General features: G+C 47.6%; 1 protein-coding gene across 1 annotated transcript in view; it reads left to right on the top strand.

Moving 5' to 3' along the window:
• ITGA11 (integrin subunit alpha 11) overlaps nucleotides 1-19,913 on the top strand; it is a 47,541-nt gene that overhangs the window by 7,807 nt on the left and 19,821 nt on the right. Inside the window, exons 3-9 of the mRNA XM_082060565.1 lie at nucleotides 12,343-12,452; nucleotides 14,560-14,651; nucleotides 15,025-15,139; nucleotides 16,599-16,726; nucleotides 17,391-17,539; nucleotides 18,507-18,651; nucleotides 19,160-19,325. Coding sequence (XP_081916691.1) covers nucleotides 12,343-12,452; nucleotides 14,560-14,651; nucleotides 15,025-15,139; nucleotides 16,599-16,726; nucleotides 17,391-17,539; nucleotides 18,507-18,651; nucleotides 19,160-19,325 — 905 coding nt within the window. The remainder of the gene's footprint in view (nucleotides 1-12,342; nucleotides 12,453-14,559; nucleotides 14,652-15,024; nucleotides 15,140-16,598; nucleotides 16,727-17,390; nucleotides 17,540-18,506; nucleotides 18,652-19,159; nucleotides 19,326-19,913) is intronic.

Here is a 19,913-nt window from a genome sequence, read left to right as displayed (position 1 = left end):
TCATGGCAGCTTTTGCTCCTCGCCAGGGCTGATCCCTGCTGGAGGATCCTGCACAGATGTTGGCAGAGACCCTTGGTGCTCCCCAGCAGCACATCTGGATGCTGCAGTGATGAGGAAAACTCAAAAGCTCATTAAATGCTCTGCGACTCAATTACTGCAGAGCTGAAGGATCTTCCCCATGGGTGGATGACCCAGGGGAAGTGTGGATTGGATCTTGGGAACAATTTCTCCCTGGAAAGGGCTGTTGGGCATTGGAACAGGCTGCCCAGGGCAGTGGTGGAGTCACCATCCCTGGAGGGGTTGAACAGATGTGGAGATGAGGTTCTCAGGGACATGGGGTAGTGCCAGGGATGGGGTATAACAGGCTTGTGCTGACTTTGTCTGACTTTTACTGGTGCTGGTGGGGGGTGCAGGGCTGGAACCTGTCCTGTGCCCTCAAGCCCAGCTGATATTTCACTGCAAGGAAGAGCAGGAGATTTGGTTTTAACCTTGGACACTGTGTTGCATCAGGGCTGTGGGACCCATCCAGGCTCCAATGCTCCCAGCTGCATCTTGGAGAGATGTTTGCAATTAAATCCATGATGATGTTTCCACTCTTGGGGTCCCAGTTTCTTTCTGCTGTCCAGTGGAAACTCAAGTTAAAGCTTTGAATGGTGGGATAAGGTTCAGCTTTCCTCTGGGCTGAGACTCCCCAGAAGTGTGATTGTACTGGGTACCAGTGCGTCTTTACAGGAGGATATCCCTGTGGTCCATGAGCAGGTTTGCAGGCAGCAGTCAGAGCTTTCTCCTAGAGCTGACCCTACCTGGGACTGTCCTGGGGACTAGGTGATCTCTTGAGGTCTTTTTCATCCTTGTTCATGAAACTGAGCTTAAGGGACTGCTTCTCAAACAGTCAGCTTAAATTTAACAAACCAGAAACATCTGGCACAGGACACAGTCCTCCACCCTTCCTTCACTTGAGAATGTGGATATTTATCCAAGGAATTGCTTTTTTTGGGTGGTAAAGAATTTTGAGGAACCTGACAGCGCAACTGCTCATGACCAAAGCCACTGGTGTGTAGCACAAACACGGCTGTCAAGTAGTTCCAGTAAATAAAGCGAATTCCTGCAGTGTCCCATGCTTGAGACCCGGGTAGGGACAGCTGGTATTGGTAGATGATGTTGCTCTGCTTGGTGTGAAGTCTTCTATCCTCTTCTCCCTCCATGTGATGCTGGAGCACATGTGGGTAATACCATGCACTTAATTTCTAAGGGAATTCCAGCCCAGCCTGGTGTCTCCATCCCTCACCTACTCCCAGGTACATCTGCAAGATGGTGGGATGGAGACCATGTTGTCCAGGATGGCTGATCTGATGTTTCTAGAGAACATCCCTTTTCTGTATCTCGTTTCTCCCTAAATATGCCAAAAATCACCCCTTGGAGGAGAACAACGTGTCCACGTGCGAGTGTCACTCAGGCACCTGGTTCCAAGGTGCTCATGTGCCACCATGCTCCTCAAATGATAAAGTGACATTATGGGTTCAGGTGGTGGGACCTGGGACCCCAGCTGAGCATTGTCCCCAAGGATGGACCCTCCTCACCCACCCCAGGGCAGTAGGTGCAGGACATGGAGCCTGTCCCATCCCTTGACCTATCTTGCAGAGGTGCTGCCCAAGGCATTTATTTATGTGGGATCCCATGAAATTCCCTCCCTCCCCTTGGGACGCAAAGCTGCTGGGTGTCCAGCACTTGGTTTTACTGCTCCACAGACATTTCTGCCCAAAGTGAGCTCCCTGAGGGGGAGGCCATGCAGAGACTGGTAGAAAACACCTTTTTTTTTTTTTTTTTTTTTTAATATTTTCAGCCCAATTGTAGCTACAGATGCTGTTATAGGTGTAATCCCAGCTGCACCCAAAGACTGCAATTCCCATGCCATCTGAGGGATTTCAGTCTTTTTTTCCTCATGCCTTTGAGCTGCCACCATCACCAGCAGGGTGGTCAAAAGCTGCCTTCCCTGAAGGCCAGCAAAGGGAGGATATTTTTCTGTATTTCCCAGCAAAGACCAGCTCTGGCTCATTTTTGCCCTTTGTCACATCTGTCCTGCTGACATCAGGCAGGACACAGCTGTAGTTTTCTCCTCTGCATGAAAAAATGCATGTTCCCCGCACAGAATGAACGTATATATGTAAGTACAGCATGTATTTGAAGATACAATTATGTAGTATAAAATGTCTATTAAATATGTGTACGCAGTTAAAAAATAAGCCCACCATGACTCACTCTGGTTAAAGGATAAATGACTGAACAAACAAAACATCTATAGTATAAACCAAGAACGTACAGAGAGAGTGGAATATTAATTGTGGTGAGTCTTAGCCAGCCCCAGGAGCTGGCAGGAGAAATAGAGATGCTGAGATGAAAACCCAGTTGCTGGTAAGGCAGAGGCCAGACCAGCATCCTTGAATACCGGTCCCAAGGAGTTCAATAAAATCCACCGAAATGCAGAAGAGCTCAGAGAAACTAAATGGTTATCTCATATAGGAGTGATGGTTATAACAACATGTGGACACCGGGCTGCCAAATACCAAATGTGGAATCTGAGGACTTTGGCACCTATCCTTCAGTCTGAGTCTTTTAATGCTGCTTTTGGCTAGTGTGGATGGTTTTAGAAGGGTTTTAAAGCAGCTTTTATGTATATTTATATATATGCTTGTGTGTGTAGAGGCATATTTGAGTGTATACAAACTTATATCTAATATTCTCTAGGTGTATTTTCAGTTGTAACTATTTCCCTTTTTCTAACCTTTGAGGGAGGACGGTAGATCATTTTCACATGGGGGCTGTAACTGTAACCCTGATAGTGGAAAATCTGGGAGGAAAGAATTCAGATTATTTAACTCCAGAGGAAAAAAAACACTTGGATATATAGTGCTCGAGAAGCTCATGGTTTCTGGGGTGTCTTTCTGTGCTCACTGTCTTCCCGAGTGGCTTTCAGATCTCCTTCTTAACACATTCTCTCCTTTTTTCATTAAGCTGGAGGTGCAACCCAAGTGCTTTCTCCAAGTATGTGAATGGAAAAAATGACAACAGGCTACTGAAATTCATCTTAATGTGCAATGAAGCTTCGTGCAGCAGCTGCTGGTGTAGGCAGGGCAAGCAGTACCTGGTGTTACGGGGTCCAAGCATCCCCAGTACCCAGGGATGGGCATCTCAGGTGAAACCTGGGGGAATAATTTGCTGGGGTATAGTGGCCTGGCAGGAGTTTTGGTAGAAGGAAACAGAATTGTAAGGGTAGAGATAATCGTGGTGTTGACCTGTAGTCTTGAGTTGGCCTGGAGCTGCTCCTCTGTCCCAAGTCATGCTTTGGCTCATGCCATTTTGAGGGTATCTAAGGTGTGAATCATGTGTATCCAGGCAGGTTTGGTGGTGTGGATGGATTTATTTGGGCAAAATAGTGTGTTCAAATATACAAAGAGTTTTCTCAAATGCACATGGGATTCATGTCCCTCAAATGTGGAAGCTCCTATCCCCATATGTGCTCTCCTTCTGCTGCACATGGATGTTTGCAGCAAATAGAAATTTTAATCACCTTGAGTTTGGGGAGAAAACGTTCTTAGAGGTCCAAAATCAGGTTTAAAAAAAAAGAAAAGGGAAAAAAAATGTTCCATCCATTTTTCATCTTCACTCTCACAATTACTTGTCTTGATTGCTCCCCGTCATCCCACGAGCAGGAACTGTGTCACTCCCTAAGGAAGGACAACAGGACCCGTTCCCTTGGAGGACACACCAACCCCTGCCCTTGGCTTCCCATTGCCACTCAGCCAGTCCAGGACAGAAGCAGGAGAGGGGCCTGGAGGGTGGGTTTTGGCTCTACAGGGCAGATGGCAGCTGACTTGATGCTCAACGCAGGGACTCCTGCCCCACGCCGGCTTCTGTCTGTGGATTGAAAGTTACCAGCTGTGTAAAAAATGAACCTTGAGAAGATCTGGCTGTGGAAGGAAAACCCTGGGAATAAACATCCATTAGCCTTCAGAAGCTGTAAAAATAATAAATACAGCATTCCCAAGCTGGCTGAGGCCAGGGTTTTGCTGATGTGGCTGGCGAGGTGGCACAGCTGGGGACTGGATGTAGGATTTGGGGTGCTGGGTGCTCTCTAACTGCTCTCTCCCTCCTGAGCTCATGTCTCGTGCTGTCCCAGCCCTACTTTGTAGCACAGGGGTACTGGGAAGCCTCGGAGCAGGGTTGGGTCCCCTGGAACACCCCTGTGCACAGTTTTGCACTTTGCAAACACCCCAGAGCTGTCCACCCACTTCCAGGGGTGCCTGGAGGGGGACAACCCTTAACCCCCCATCCCCACAGCTGCTCCGGGCACAGACATGACGTTTCCAGTCTGAACGCAGCCAAAGGGAAAAAAGAGGGAGAACAGAGGAAAAAAAATATCTGCTCGGTGGATTTAAAGCTATAATTGTGCTGATCTGGAAAAACAGTTAAAGGGTTTGCTATTTCCCTACTACTGCGAGAGGCTTTCTTGGCTGTAATTCTCCTGTGGTTTGGCCCGTGCCCGAGTGCTCGGATTATTTTGGTGAAAGGGTACATAACTGCAAAGCATTCCTCCGGCCCAGGGATCGCATCTGCTCCCAGCTCTCCCTCCCACCGCACCAGGGCCACAGGGTGAGGGATGCTGTCGCAGCCCACCCCATCTCCCGTGTTTAGGGTTTGACCCTTTTTTGGCACATTATGGCCTGTTTTTAAAGAAAATCCATCGGTTCTATTGTGAGCATTGCTAGGCTCTTGGGGGCTGCTCTGCAGGTTGATCTGTCCTTACCTGGAGCCTTCCCAGGGCACCTTGGAGGACACAGGACATCTGACATACCTGGGATGGATCTTCCTTGACATAAAACAGTGTGATTATCACACATCCCAGTGTCAGTTTTCATCAGCTGCAAGGTTAGGCCCTTTCATTTCTGTTTATATTTATTTTTTTAGAAAACTTTTGGTCAAATCTGAGAAATAGATGTGGTGTGGTGTTGCTTGCTGTAGGGTTTGTACAGCTGGGGCTTGCAGGAGAACCTCCCCTTGCAGACAAACCCAGACACAATTTCTCAGTCTGTGAGGAAGAGGAAAGAAGATGTTGGCCACCCTGTCCAGCAAAAATAGCAAAACAGCACTTGGTATTTTTATTTTCTGCAAGGGAACCAATGGGAGGCATGTGCAGAAATGGGGAATTTTGGCTACATGACAATTCTCAGAGGGAGAGTAGCTGCCCTGCAGCTTCTGGGCATCCCAGCATCTCTATCTCACCTTCCCCATTGTAAGCACCTGAAACTTTTCTCTGTCCCACCCCTATGGGTTGATTTGGGGCTTTCCAAACCACTGTGGCAAGGACAGCATTCCCTGAACTACCTTTGCTTTCCATGATTGCTGGGCTTCCCTCTCTAGGATGCACCAAGATCTTTAGTAAGAGCTGGAGGAGGCTCCATTAAGCATGAGCTTCAGCAGCCAGGGCCCAGAAAATCGTCTCCTTGGAGTTTTTTTTTTAAAGCATTCTCATGGCACCATAGTGTTAGCATCCAGGAGCAGCCCTAAGATCCCTCCTTTGGTGAGACCAGGGAAGTCTGGAGGTGGATGGACACCAGGTCCTGCCTGTGCCATCACATTACACATGCTGTAAAATATCTATAGCCTTATTTATGAAAATGTCTATGGAGGAAGGGGGTCTTGCTCCTTTGCATCCCATGTTATTTGCCCATGAAAAAGCCCTTGCAATTGCATCTTCATTATTTAGGGTTGGGGCCTTTGTCCTCTGGTCTGAGCACACTGAAAGGCAGAAGGATGGAGCTGTGATATTGGAGACAACAGTGCCTGCAATGCAGAAATGCATGGGGTGGGACACCCCCCCAAACACTGTTAACTGGTGATAACTGGAGACTGAGGAAAAAGCAAGAAGCAGCTGGTGAGAACCACAGCCCCAGATCAGCATTTGCTTTGGAAACCTCCAGAAGAAAGCCAGAGATCACACAAGTCCTGACAGACGTGTGCATCGACCAGCAGCTCCAAACACTGCACTGGAAACCACAGCTGGGCCAAGAGTCACTGACGGGCCTCGCCTGTAAACACCTCTTTATTACAATATCCCCAAGTAAAAGGGAAAAAATTACACCAGGAAAAAATAAGAAAGTATCATTACTTCTGACCACAATATTCTGCGAGTTCCTCGGACATGTTTTGCAATGCACCCGTCATCTGCTATTTTAAGGAGAGAGCTGGTAATTTTGCTCTCTGCCATGGCTGCGGCAGCGCAGAGCTCAGATGCTGCTTGTCCCCATGTCCTGGTGCTGGGTCTCTCAGGGCTGTTCCTGTGACGTGGCCACTCAGCGTGATGGGGATGTGGCCCGCTGGCCCTGCCTGGCCATGGGAGGGGTTTGCAGACGTGCTGCGGGAATGGGCTGTGTAATTAGGAGCATCCATTCCCGGCTAGTTTCAGTGCGCGAACAGCTGGTTAAATTACAGCAGTGTTTATGTTTCATTTTGCAATGAGAGGGTTTGTTATAAAGCAGGAAAAACATTTATCAGCCTTAAAAAAAAAAAAAACAAAAACAAAAAACAAGGGTGCTTGTGTGCAGCAGTGGCAGATGGATGGACTTCTCCAGGCAATCCTGAGCAAGAGGTGACAAGGTGGGACAGGGATAGGGAAAAAGCTCATGTGCAGGAGCTGGGCAGTGTCTGGACCTGTTTGCCTGCAGAGGGTACCCAAACCTCAGAGCAAGGATGTGGTACATCTTGGGAGAGAAATCTCCTAAAACTCAGTGTGGGGATGGAGCACTGCAGCTGCTTTGTCATTAATAGATTGTCTGTTAACTGGGGAGTACAGGGAGACTTGGGAGTGAGCAAGAGGCTCTAACACCTCCACCAGGAGTGCTTCTGCCAAGGGATGATTTGTAAGGTGGGCAAAACAGTCTGTGTGTAACATTCCCATGCAACTGTTGCTAAATAACGAGCCCGAATGGCTGGTTGGTAAATGAGTCAGCCCAAAGGCGGGGGCTGGAGCAGGGACCCCCCCAAGCTGTGTGAAGGACGTCAGCCCAAAAAGCAGTGCTGGGGCTGGAGATGCTCGGGAAGGGATTAGGATGAGATGATGTTTCACGCAGAAGAGAAGGATGTGGATGGAACAACCACGACCAGGAGGAGCATCTTCTCCTGGGTGGCAGGGCCTGGGCACATTGTCCCTCACCAAGGGTGATGCAAACCTGATGCAGACACTGCAAATACTTCCCTGCTGTAACCATCAACTTCCTCCTCCTCCCCCATCAAGCACCCTGGGCTGATGGAACATCTTGCTGCTGCCAGGTGGGAAAGCAAATGTTTGCATCACTCCTGGCTTTCTGCACCGTGCTGTTTCACAACTGCCTGCTAAATGTACCCAACTGATATTATTTAATATGCTGTCAACCCAGCACATGTCAGGAAGGTTTGTTGGTGCTCCCAGACCCAGCATTTCTTCTCACTCCTCTCCTAGATGCCCCAAGCTCCCTCCCTGGCTGTCCCTGCCCTGTGTGGCTGCTCTGTAGAGACCAAAAAAAGCAGTTTGTCGTCTCCTGATGTCCCTGCTGTACCTCCCTGGGCTTTGGACAGTGCTAAGGGTTGGATCTGACTTTAATAATACAATCATCATAAACTCAAACTCCCTCCGTGAGACCATGTTGGAGCTCACTGGACACCTGGTTGCAGCTGTTTGTCCCAGTAGTGTTTTTGTGGTGGCCCTTGGTCACCGGCATGTGAGTTTTCTCTGCTCGTGGTGAGCAGAACTGGCCAGGACAGCATCTGCCCATTGTTGCCTATGCAATGTGGTGGGGTCATCACCACCAGCAGAGCCATCCTGCATTGCCTGTGCTCTTCAGCAGAGCTATCTCGCATTTAAAGATCAAAAAATAACCAGAAAGTGATATAATGATTTGCTAGAGGCTGCACAGAAAGCTGCTGTCAGACCAAGGGCTCATTTTCAGGTCCCACATCCTCCTGTGCCTCTATGTCTTCGACTCCTCCACCTCTTCTGCCTCTCCTTGGGCTCCCACTAAGCAATTTTTTCCACCGTTGCCAATGTGCAGAAGAACGTTTCAAAGCCCATTCCTCTGTCACATTCCCTCCAAAGAGCCCCAATCCCATTTAAACTTTTCCACAGCTGAACTCTCCCTTTCCTGAACCTCCTTAATCACTTCTTCATCCAGTTCCATCTTGAATAAATTAACTGCAAGTGAATTTGCCTTGCAGGAGATTAAGTGTCCCATTGATTGAAAAATTCTGTGAAAAACATAGTTTCTTCTCCATTCCTCCCAAATCCCTGCATTCCCGGATCACCAGCTAGACATACCTTCCTTTTCTGATTTCTTTCCATTTAATCAAAATATCCCAAGGCTCAAAATGAGCTTTGCAACCTCTCTGTGATGCACCCGGGGGGGCTGCTGTGCCCAGGGGGGTTATTCCCTTAAAAAAACAGGAATTTGCTGGATGCAAAAAGGCTGAGGGGTCTTGAGGGGACCCTTAGATTGGGGTGTGGGATCATCATGTGTATGGGGTGAGGGGTTGAACTACCTCCAGGTAAAGATAATACAGCCCTGGCAGGAGACAGTGCAGGTAAAAAACCAACAGCACTTTAGTGGCAATAAGCAGGAATTAAAAATGTATGCAATAGAGAATAATTGTAGAATCATTTAGGTTGGAAAAGACCTTTAAGGTCATAAATGAAGATAAACAGAAACTAAAGAAATGAAGCAGAACCATAGCCAGGAGGTGGTTTGGTGGCAGTGGGACACTCCTGGGGAGGGGATGCTGGGGACATCCCTCTGTCTCAGTGTGGAAACCTGGAAGAACCTCCAAACTGCCATGAACTTTTAAGCACTGAACTCTGTGACAAATTTCCCAGGGGAGTATTGGCTTCTCCATCACTTGATGCCTGCAAATCAGGGAGTGTCATTTTCCCTGGAGATATGCTCCAGTCAAACATAGTTTACTGGATTCAGGACTGAGATAACTGGCAGGAATTAATGTCTGTGACACAGGGAAGTTCGCCAGATAATGTTTTGACTAAGGAGAAAAAAAACCTACCAGTTGGTGCTGAGCAGCTGTGACTCAGTGCTTTAGACACTGAGGTGTGGCAGCATTTCAGGTTTTGTGTTGCCCTGTTGTGCTAGCAGCACTGTGCACACTGCTCATGTGCATGTGCAACGAAATCATTTAAAGTAGTGGGGAAAAAAAGAAAAAAAGGCAAATGGAGCTTGACTCATCATTTTGAAGTTTGCTGTGAGACTTGCCCAGCGTGTGGTGCTGGACACAGCTGTCCCATCCCCAGGACACAGGGAAGAAGGACCAGCCTGGGGCTTTGCTGGCAAAGCAGAAATTGAGTTTCCACCCCTCACTGCACAGGCAGAGCGGAGGCTCCTTGGGTATTTCCACCAACAGCTTGGTTGTCCATTTTTTTCTCTTTTTTTCCAGGATGAAAGTTAAAAATATGTCCTCAGACATGTTGCTCTGAGCAGTCTGTGCTTTTCATATTTAATCCCCCCCCCTTTTTTTTTTTTGCTTTTGTTTTCCCCATAAGGAGCACATGAAAAGGAAGGCGAGGGCGGGCTTGTTTGGTTCTTATTTTCTTTTAAAGCTTCGTTTATTAGCCAAGCCGTGACGCAAGGGCCTGCTGCTTCGCTCTTTGCAGAGGACTTTGCTTATTTAGCATCTGGTCACAACTGGGGGAATTTTGCAAACATCCAGGGAGTGCAAGGGGGGAGATTTGGGGTGACCATGGGGATGAGGAGAACCGGGATGGAGCAGGGGACGGTCCCTGCTGCAGCAGGATGCTCCAATTGGATTTAGGTGATTTGGGATGGGATTTTTTTTTTTTTTTTTTTTAGGAAAAAAAAAAATAGAATTACAGTACAGGTTTACAAACCACAAAATAAAGGAACAGCTTTACAAGCAACCTGTGAACTGGTGAGTTGAGAAGTGTCTTTGACAGCCGACTTCAGGGAACACTTACAGCATCCCCGCAACCCGCACCTTTCAAACAGCTGGAAAAGCCTTTTTCCCAAGCTGCCAAGTTTCCATGAGAATCTGACAGCTTCAGCCAATGAATCATTTAAATTTAACTGAAAAGGGAAAACAATGCCATTGTCTATGAGAGACAAAAATTCTGGTTTCATGAGCTCCACAACCTCTTTGCATTCATGGCAGCAGCTGTAAATATTTGGGTTTTCTTTGAGCTTCCAGCCCTGAGGTGGGGCTGGGGAATTGGGGCAATGGGTGGTTTGTAGTCGTCTGGTGTTTGAAAGAGATGCTTCGACCTAATAACTGCTGGTGTGTGGGAATATTTATTAATGGATAGTGTGATAATAGTGATATGTGAATATTAATTAATGGGAAAGTCTCAGCTGAGATTTTCCTGCACTTGGCGGGTAATCAAAATGGGGAGGGCACCAAGGTGGAGCTGCTCTGAGAAGTTCATGTTCAATCCTGTTTACGTTAAATTCTTCTGTTGGAATGAAGTATCTAAAAATGAGAACATCATCTTCTGAGGTGTCTCAGCCTTTATTTCCTTTCATCTTCAAGGCCTTTTTCTCTCCCTGCTCCCACACCCTTTCATACAGTTTACATCTTCCACCTTCCTCCCCTCTCTGACCATGAGCAAATGGGCATCGATATTGCAGCAGAGAGACACAAGCAAACAACTTGTACAGGTCAGGGAGAAGGTACCAGGCTTCCCTGAACTTCTGGATGCTTTTGGGGACAGTTCCAGGTGACTATTATTTTCCCCTAATTAATCTCTGTAATGAAGCTGTAAGACAGGAAGTATTTCCATCAGAATCCTTAAACACTGCAAAGATTTTGGAGGTTTTAATTTTGTGAGCAATTCCATTTTATAGTGGTGGAATAAAAGAATGAGTGTTAAGTGTCTTTGTAGAAGCAGCATTTTTTAAAAAATGAACATTTCTGGTCTAACAGGGAACATCTGGGCTGGGGACGGCTGCTTTGCCAGCTGCTGGGTAGAGTGACACAGAACAAAAGATGTCCTGTTTATCTGGTGATCCGGCCTCGGACAGTTGCATCCACTGATAGGATTTTGAAAGCTAAAAAAAGGGCAATGGAGCAGATTTATTTTGGGGCTAACACATTGGGAGCAGAAGGTGCCAGTAACCCGTGGTTCGGAGTATTTTTGAACTAGCCTGGAAGGAATGGTCACATTCCTCAGGTCCTGCTCTCTTCCTCCTTTGGTTTTGTACTATCCTGGTCAAGTCCAGAAGAAATAGGGAGAAAAATGCTTGCAATGTCCCAGATACACCCCGACTAGTGGCTTGCACCCTTGGCAGGTACACATGTTCTTACGAACTCCTCTTATTTTAAAGAACAGATAGATGCCCAACACCCTCACCTGCTGCTGAGCTGGGAGATCCTGATGTACGTCTCTGGGCTGCTTATCAGTGAACAACTCCAGGCTGGAGCAAAACTCCTGGAAATTAACTTTTTCAGATTTTTAGTGGGGAAAATTCCCCACAGATCCCAGTGTGATTTGTTATCACTGCCGAACCAGCTCCTTGCTGTTGCTTGGGCTATTACTAGGCAGGAATTCTTTGTACATGTCTGTGTTCTGAAGACACCAGAGGCATGGAAGGGTTCCTACATGAAGCAGCAGTGAGAAGTGACACCTCTGTCCCCTCCTTCCTTCTAGGATGGGAGGAAATGGCCTCAAGTTGCACCAGGGGAGGTTGAGGTTGGCCCTTGGGAACAATTTCTTCCCCAAAGAACTGTTGGGCATTGGAACAGGCTGCCCAGGGCAGTGGTGGAGTCACCATACCCGGAGGGGTTGAACAGATGTGGAAATGAGGTTCTCAGGGACATGGGGCAGTGCCAGGGGTGGAGGAACAAGTGGACTCAATTTTGAGGGTCTCTTCCAACCAAAATGATTCTATGATTCTATTCCTGGGGCCAGCCGTGCCCACCATGAGACTTCAAATGGGTACTGAGGGTTTTGGTGATGGTACCAGCCACAAGCTGAGGTGGTGATGGGGAGTCCCTCACTCCTCCCTGCACCATCAGATGGTTTTTCAGACCTTGCTCACCACCAGGTATTTGTTCTCCGCAGTTCCATCTGATGGCCATTACTTCCAAGCAGCAGTGAGTCATCGTCCCTGGCTCATTGCTGCCTGCTCTCATGGGAAGAAGTCAAAATAGTGATTTTTCCTGCTTGCACCGAGTCAGGTCAGGCCTCCGGACACCTCCTGACACATGTACTGGGATTCTGGGCTTGAGAATCATTTTATTTCCCTCCAGCAGTGGCTGTGGCTTTGTTCCCATGTTTCCCATCCCTCTCTCCCGCAGGCTGGTGGTGGGAGCTCCCTATGAAACCAATGGCCAGCAGAAGACCGGAGATGTCTACAAATGCCCGGTGACCAGTGACACCCACAGCAACTGCACCAAACTCAACCTAGGTACCGGGGGAGCTGGGGGGTTTTAACACAGCGCTTTTTATCACTGCTTTGGTCTATGAAGATGCACCCTGTTGCATTGCCCAGATTGTCCCCAAAAGTATGAGGACTGTGTGGTTTGGGAAGATTTTTAGATAAGGAACTATTTTATATGATCGCATCGCTCCTGTTGCTGAGCTTTAAGAATGTCAGGGTAAAATCAAGAAAATTGGGCTAAAGTTAAAAAGTTATTTGTTTAACATAGATTAAACAGGATAAAATTGTCAGTGGATAATGGTCCCACTAGCAAGTACCTGCCTGCACATGGTGGTGTCTGATCCCTCTCTGGGGGTGCTTGGATGATGTCCCACTGCAGTAGGTTTCCTGGGCACATGCAAGTTTCGCTCCCAACATCCAGCCTGTCCCTGCAGCTTCGGTATTTGGGAAACTGTCACCCAGCCCCATCATTGCAGAAGGAGAGACCCTGAGAGTGCTCTGGTCCCCCAGACATCCCAATCCCATCTCCCCAGTGGAGATACCAAGATCCTCCTCAGGGTTTCTGAGGCTGGTCCAGCACCAACTGTGCCAACAGCACAATATTGCAATATGGGGACCTGCCCTGCCTGAGCTGGGCAGTGCAGGGCATGAGGGAACATGAGGGAACAAGTCCTCTTTGCTGCCCAAAGTGTCACGCTTGACAGCATGTCCCCATCTCAGCAGGCAACGTGAGAGCCGGGGACTTTCTCATGGTCCTGAGGAACATCGCTGGGATTTGGGGGCAAAGTCTGGGATTTTTTGAACATTGGAGCAGTTGTTCTCACTTTATTTTTCATCATTATGAATCTGAACTATCATGGGTTTCTACCAGAACTGATAAGAGAGAAGGAACTTTGGATCATCTGCAATATTTGATTGATTGGCTGAAAATTTTTTAAACTTTGTTTTCTTTTATCCTCCTTTTTTTTTCTTTTTTTTTTTTTTTGTCATTTGCTATGAGAACATCGAGATTCTTCAAGGAAATAAGTTTCCTGTGAGTGTAAATTTGAATCTTGCTAAGAAACAATCTTTTTTTTTCCATTGGAAATTAGTTTCCAGTGAACAGATCACTTCCATGAGCACATCCTATTCTATTTTTTTCCCAATTAACTTGTCTAGTTAAGCACAATCCACTGAGGCCATTTGAGTAAAACCAGACACGGAGCTGCCCTGGGGGAATGCTAAGATGACAGTGAGCACACAGCAGAGATGAGGCTGGACAAGAAGATGAAATGTTTTCCACTGAGGGTGGTGAGAGCCTGTCCCAGGTTGCCCAGAGAGGTGGTGGATGCCCCATCCCTGGAGACATCCCAGGCCAGGCTGGACGGGGCTCTGAGCAACCTGAGCTGGTGAAGATGTCCCTGCTCATGGCAGGGGTGGCACTGGGGGAGCTGGGGAGGTCCCTTCAACCCAAAATATTCTAGGATTGTGTGATAAGAAACTTCCAAAGGCCATGGGCAATGAAACCTCCCAAATTTTGCCATTAGTTGCCCAATTTCTTCCTTCTCAGTTTGTTTCTCAGGCAAAATGGCAAAGGGGGAGCCCTCACTTGTGGGGACCTGCATCACCCAGAGCCCCTGATGAGGGGGGAACAGCCAGGTCAGGCAGCAGTTGTGTCACAGCTCAATGATACTGGTGGTAACAGAAAGACAGGACTGCCCCGGGGGCTGTTCCCAGTTTCTGGGCTGTGACATGGGAAACAAAAGCAATGAACAAAGATAAATCAGCCGCTAAATGCCTGCTGGCCCAGCAATAAAAGATGATATGCTAGACAGCTCAGAGGGGCTTCTTCCTAAAGATTGACTGCGTGAGAGATGCTCTGCCTCACAGCTTCACTCCCTAGAAGAATTTTTTTGTTTCTTTGTTGTGGCATCTAAGAAAAAAACCCCAAACAATTCTTATCTTAACAACTGCTTCAAAAAAAAAAACCCAAAAGCACAAAGTCTGCAGTGTAAGCAGGCAGGGACAGCTCTCCTCTGGCGTTCAGCGGCATTTCCTCTTGCTCCAGAGATGCCGGGCAGCACCACAGGGATGTGGGCTGGGTGCCCAGCATCCCTGCCCGGCAGCTGTCCCTAACTGCATCCTCTCTCTGAAGGACGGGTAACGCTTTCCAACGTCTCGGAGAGGAAGGACAACATGCGCCTTGGCCTCAGCCTGGCTACCAACCCCAAAGACAACAGCTTCCTGGTGAGGAACGGGGCCTTCGGCTCAGCACAGCCTCCCTGGGCCGGGGGGGGAAGGGGCGTCACTGCAAGGGGCATGCACATAAGTGTGTAAAAATATGCAAAACCAGATGCAGGTACATAAACATGTAAAAGCATGCAAAACCAGATTCATGCACATAAGCATTTCAAAGCATGCAAAACAACATGCAGGTACATCATGCAAATACACTGCTCCGTGTATTTATACATATGCTGCATGCACTGCGGGGCTCAGAAGCCTCATTTTCCATGGGGAAAAAGATGCCAAAGGAGAGGACAACCTTGCAAAGCAACAATTAAAAAGTGGCCATTTGTTTGTTTTATATGCATTATATGCTTTATTTTCCACCCCTCAGGCCTGCAGCCCTCTCTGGTCCCACGAGTGCGGGAGCTCCTACTACACCACGGGCATGTGCTCCCGGGTCAACTCCAACTTCAGGTTCTCCAAGACGGTGGCTCCAGCTCTGCAGAGTATGAGAAACAATCTGCCCTGCAGCTCTAACCCTGGCTTTGAAGTCAGAGGGAATTTCTGTTCTCTAATCGCTTCAGTCCCATTGAGAAAACAAAGCGATGTCAGTGTTTAAGCAGAAGGCAAGAGAGCAGAGGAAATGGTTGCAGGGAAGTGATTCAAAGGGGGTTACGTACACAGACATCTGGTAAACATTTTCCTTTTGACTGACACCCAGGGAAGACAAAAAATACCTTATTCTTCCAAAACCAGAAATAAAAGTATCCAGAATATTTTATCAGCACAGCTAGGAAGGCAAAATAGGGAAAGAACTCAGAACTTGGCCACACAAAACAAAGAGCTCATTCACTCAAAGTTGAATATTTTGGCCCAAATTTGTAAGTTTGGATGCGTGATTTTATTTTAAAGTATTAAATAAGCTTCCTGGCTTTCCTGGAGATGGTAAGATATTGCAGAAGCCTGTCCTGCACCCTTGGGGCTCCCAGAAGCTCCTTGCCCCAGCTGGGCACAGGGTGCCATGCCCCAGCTCCATCACCCATTTGGTGTCAATTAATTCTCACGGCATAGAGCAGGGCACAGGAAAACAGACTTTTGGGATGCAGAGGTGGCAAAGGAAGAGCCCACCACCCAATTCTCAGTGTCACTTCTCTCTTTATAGCCAGGAGATGCTTTTAGACCTCGCTGCAAATGGGTAATTGCTTTTTTTAGAGACAAGGTGGTTAACGATCAGAGTGTTATCATCTAGTGGGTGAGATGCAGAGGGTTGGGTTTGGTCCTGGGGTGAGCAGGGGATGGAGGTGGTGAGACATATAAATGCCTACCCGAGGTGAAAAAAGCAACCACTAAATATCTGTCACTGGAAAATTCAGTATCTTCTGGGTTTCTGCATATTTTCTAAATAATATTTTAAAATACAAGCAAGACAGAGAGGTGATGCTGAGCAATTTTCCCCACTGAAAACCAGTCGGCTGCCTAAATCCTTGGCGGCTCATACTGTGGAGCTGAGTCCTGGGGTCCTCGCTGGGGTTTTTGGCTGCATCATCACTGAGGATTTGACAGGAAGGGGAGGAAATGCCCAGATTGTATTGTATGGCAAGTAGAGGCAGGGCTGAGAAGTGACTCGGGGTGAAGCATCGCTTGGCGGGAGCAGTGGCGGGTGGATCCTTTGAAATATGCAACTATATTAGACCAAATAAAGGTCCAAATCTGAATCAGAAAAGGTATCACTGAGTGTTATTCTTAGAAAGTTATCCAGTCTTTCCTCAGCAGACAGGATGTTTGTGGCTTCTCTCCCTTATTAAAGCCGAAGAGTCTTCATGAATGATTGAAATAAGACTTTTTTTTTCTTTTTTCAAACAAATCATAAGAGCAAGTACCTGACTGTGAAAAATGAAGCTGTAAATCTCCCCTTTGAGAGCATTGCCAAGGTCTTTTCAATAACACGCTGTGTGTTTTTCACAGGATGCCAGACTTACATGGACATAATCATAGTCCTGGATGGATCAAACAGCATATATCCTTGGGTTGAAGTTCAGCACTTCCTGATAAACATCTTGAAAAAATTTTATATCGGCCCTGGCCAGATACAAGTAAGCCCCTGCACAACTCGTGTGTCCCACCCCCTGTCGTGCCAAGACCCCTGGCCATGCCTGCGGGGCTGTTTTCAACATTTTATGCCAATATGCTGTAATTTGGCACTGTGCTTTTTGAAAATAAGCTATCCATGTCTGCATTTTAAAGCCAGGCCCACGGAAATAATGCTCACATGAATGTTCCTAAATGAGTTATGGACAGAGCAGCATCCCACCTCTTGACTGGGCATGGGGAGGATGAAATTGTGGAAATACAGAAATATTGCCCTGTGCAGAGGCAGCTTGTTGCAGCTGTGAAGAGCTCTCCATCCTCGTACTATCAGTAATTGTGGGCAGATTTTGGCAGGTGTTTGTGCAAGGACATCCTCGACAATTTGCACAAATAACCCCCATGTGGTCCCATTTAGCGATGCTGTGGGTCTGCACTGGGACGCAGCACACCTGCATCACCCCAACCCATTATGGCAGGGCAGGGGGGAGAGCTGGCAGAGAAGAGGAATAAAATCCAGCATTTTCAACAGTCCCATAGAGGGAAAACTGGAGCAAATCTGGACAGAGCGATTGATTTTCACTGGTTTCGTGTGGTTGACAAAGCGTGCTCATGTCACAGGCTCTTGCTATACCTTGCCGGTGTCCTTTGTGATATTCCTTTAATCCCCAGGTTGGAGTTGTTCAGTATGGAGAAGATGTCGTCCATGAGTTCCATTTAAATGACTACAGGTCTGTAAAAGATGTGGTAGCAGCTGCCAGTCACATAGAGCAAAGAGGAGGTACAGAAACCAGGACAGCCTATGGGATAGAGTTTGCTCGGTAAAAATCATTCACCTTCCCATTCCTCCTGATAACAAATTTTAAATCACTGTGTGTTTTTCTTTCCTCTCTCCTCCTTCACTTTTCCTTGATGCTTAGAAAGCAGGGGATACCACCAGGTTAAAAATGATGTTGCAAAAAGGCTCAGTCCTTAATTGGTGCTTTACAAACAATGCTTTGCAAATCTGCCCTGTTCTCAGTTGCAGTTGGACCAGAAGGAGGGTGCAGAGGGAGACTGTGAAAATGCATCTTCATCCTGAAAGCACCCAAAACTGAGCTCTCAGCCCCCAAATGTGACCCCATATCTGCCCCAGGCACTGTAGCTCTTTTGCAGACCTGTCACGTACCTCGGAGCTCGGTACAGCCCCGACCCACAGCTCCATCTCTGTTATCCAACAGATAGGATGAGAGGAAACAGCCACAAGTTGCACCAGGGGAGGCTGAGGTTGGATCTGGGGAACAATTTCTTCCCCAAAGGGCTGCTGGGCATTGGAACAGTCTGCCCAGGGCAGTGCTGGAGTCACCGTCCCTGGAGGGGTTGGACAGACGGAGATGAGGTTCACAGGGACATGGGGTAGTACCAGGGGTGGGTTAACGGTTGGACTTGATGATATTAAGGGTCTTTTCCAACCAAAATGATTCTGTGATTATCTGGGACAAGTCCCTGCTCCTTCAACTTTTTGCAGATTTAGGGCATTTTGCTGAATTACAGGCTCCTCTCCTGCAAGAAGCCCACTCCATCAGTGGAAAAATCCTTTTTTAAAGCCCTAAAATGTTTCCCTGAGTCCCACACCCGATGGCAGCTCCCCAGGGGCTAGCAGCACACCAAAGACGCCTCAGCACTTTGGGATGTGTGCAATGAGACGCACGTCTCAGCAGCTGTGGTGGTTTTGGTGAGCGTGGGGCAGTGGGAGCTGTGACCTCCCCCGGCGAGGCTGAGCAGCCCAGGGCATCTCTTCAATTGCAGCTCGGAAGCGTTTCAGAAAGGTGGCCGGAAAGGGGCAAAGAGAGTAATGATTGTCATCACAGATGGAGAGTCTCACGACAGCCCAGACCTGGAGAAGGTGATCGAGGACAGTGAGAAGGACAATGTCACCAGATATGCAGTAGCGGTAAGTGGGGGGATGGGACCTTTTGTCAGCGAATGGAGGTGGCAACAGAGCTGGGGAAGAGACTAGAGCACAAGTGTGATGGGAGCGGCTGAGGGACCTGGGGGGTTCAGCTGGAGAACAGGAGCTGAGAGGAGACCTTCTGATCTCTGAACTGCCTGAAAGGAGCTTGGAGCCAGGGGGAGTCGGGTTCTGCTCCCAAGGAACAAGCACCAGGATGAGAGGAAAAGGCCTCAAGTTGCTCCAGGGGAGGTTGAGATTGGATCTTGGGAACAATTTCTTCCCCAAAGGGCTGTCGGGCATTGGAACAGGCTGCCCAGGGCAGTGGTGGAGTCACCATCCCTGGAGGGGTTGAACAGACGTGGAGATGAGGTTCTCAGGGACATGGGGCAGTGCCAGGGGTGGGTTAACAGTTGGACTCATTGACCTTGAGGGTCTCTTCCAACCAAAATGATTCTCTGATTCTATCACATGCAAATCCGTGAGTCTTGCATTTTGATTTCAAACCTAGGTCTTGGGTTATTATAACAGAAGAGGAATCAATCCTGAAGCCTTTTTGAACGAGATAAAATTTATAGCGAGCGACCCTGATGACAAGCATTTCTTTAATGTCACGGATGAAGCAGCGCTCAAAGACATCGTGGATGCTCTGGGTGAAAGGATATTTAGCTTGGAAGGTGAGTGATGATCCTCCCCGACACATCCCAGGCAGCCAAGACACAGAGAGATGTTTCAGATATTCCCTCAGTCCTCAGTTTACTGATTTTGAACAGGTGACACCAAGGGTTTCCCTAAAATCTATTTGATATAGAACCAAAAAGCATACTCGGACTACCTTCATATACAAAGAAATGTCATTATTTTGAGTGGTTTGCATCCCTCAAGCACCAGGAGCACAGATCCTCTCTCCTCCAAAGGTCACCCCTCATCCTGGCCCCTGGTATTTGCTGTGGTAGCTCTGTCATTAATAGCAAACCTTTGAAATTTGGCATGGGGGTCATTTGGGTCCATCCAAACCCAGACGGGCTATAAACAGGCAAAAAACCCCACACTGATTGCCAGGGACATTGTGGGTTATAGGAATAATGTGAGGTTTTTTTAGTTTATTGTCTGGAATTAAATATCAGGAAATGTTTGGTTTTTTTCTAAATGATGGTGCTTCTAACTACCTTGTGACAAGTTTATTGACCTTCAAAACTAAATTTATCTAAATATCATAGGAAAGGCGCATCCTGGGAGGAACAATTGAAACAGCAATGGAGGGT

The sequence above is a fragment of the Streptopelia decaocto genome (assembly GCF_964273445.1).
Source record: "Streptopelia decaocto genome assembly, chromosome: 9".
NCBI lineage: Eukaryota > Metazoa > Chordata > Aves > Columbiformes > Columbidae > Streptopelia > Streptopelia decaocto.
This window is presented reverse-complemented; position numbering and strand designations above follow the sequence as displayed.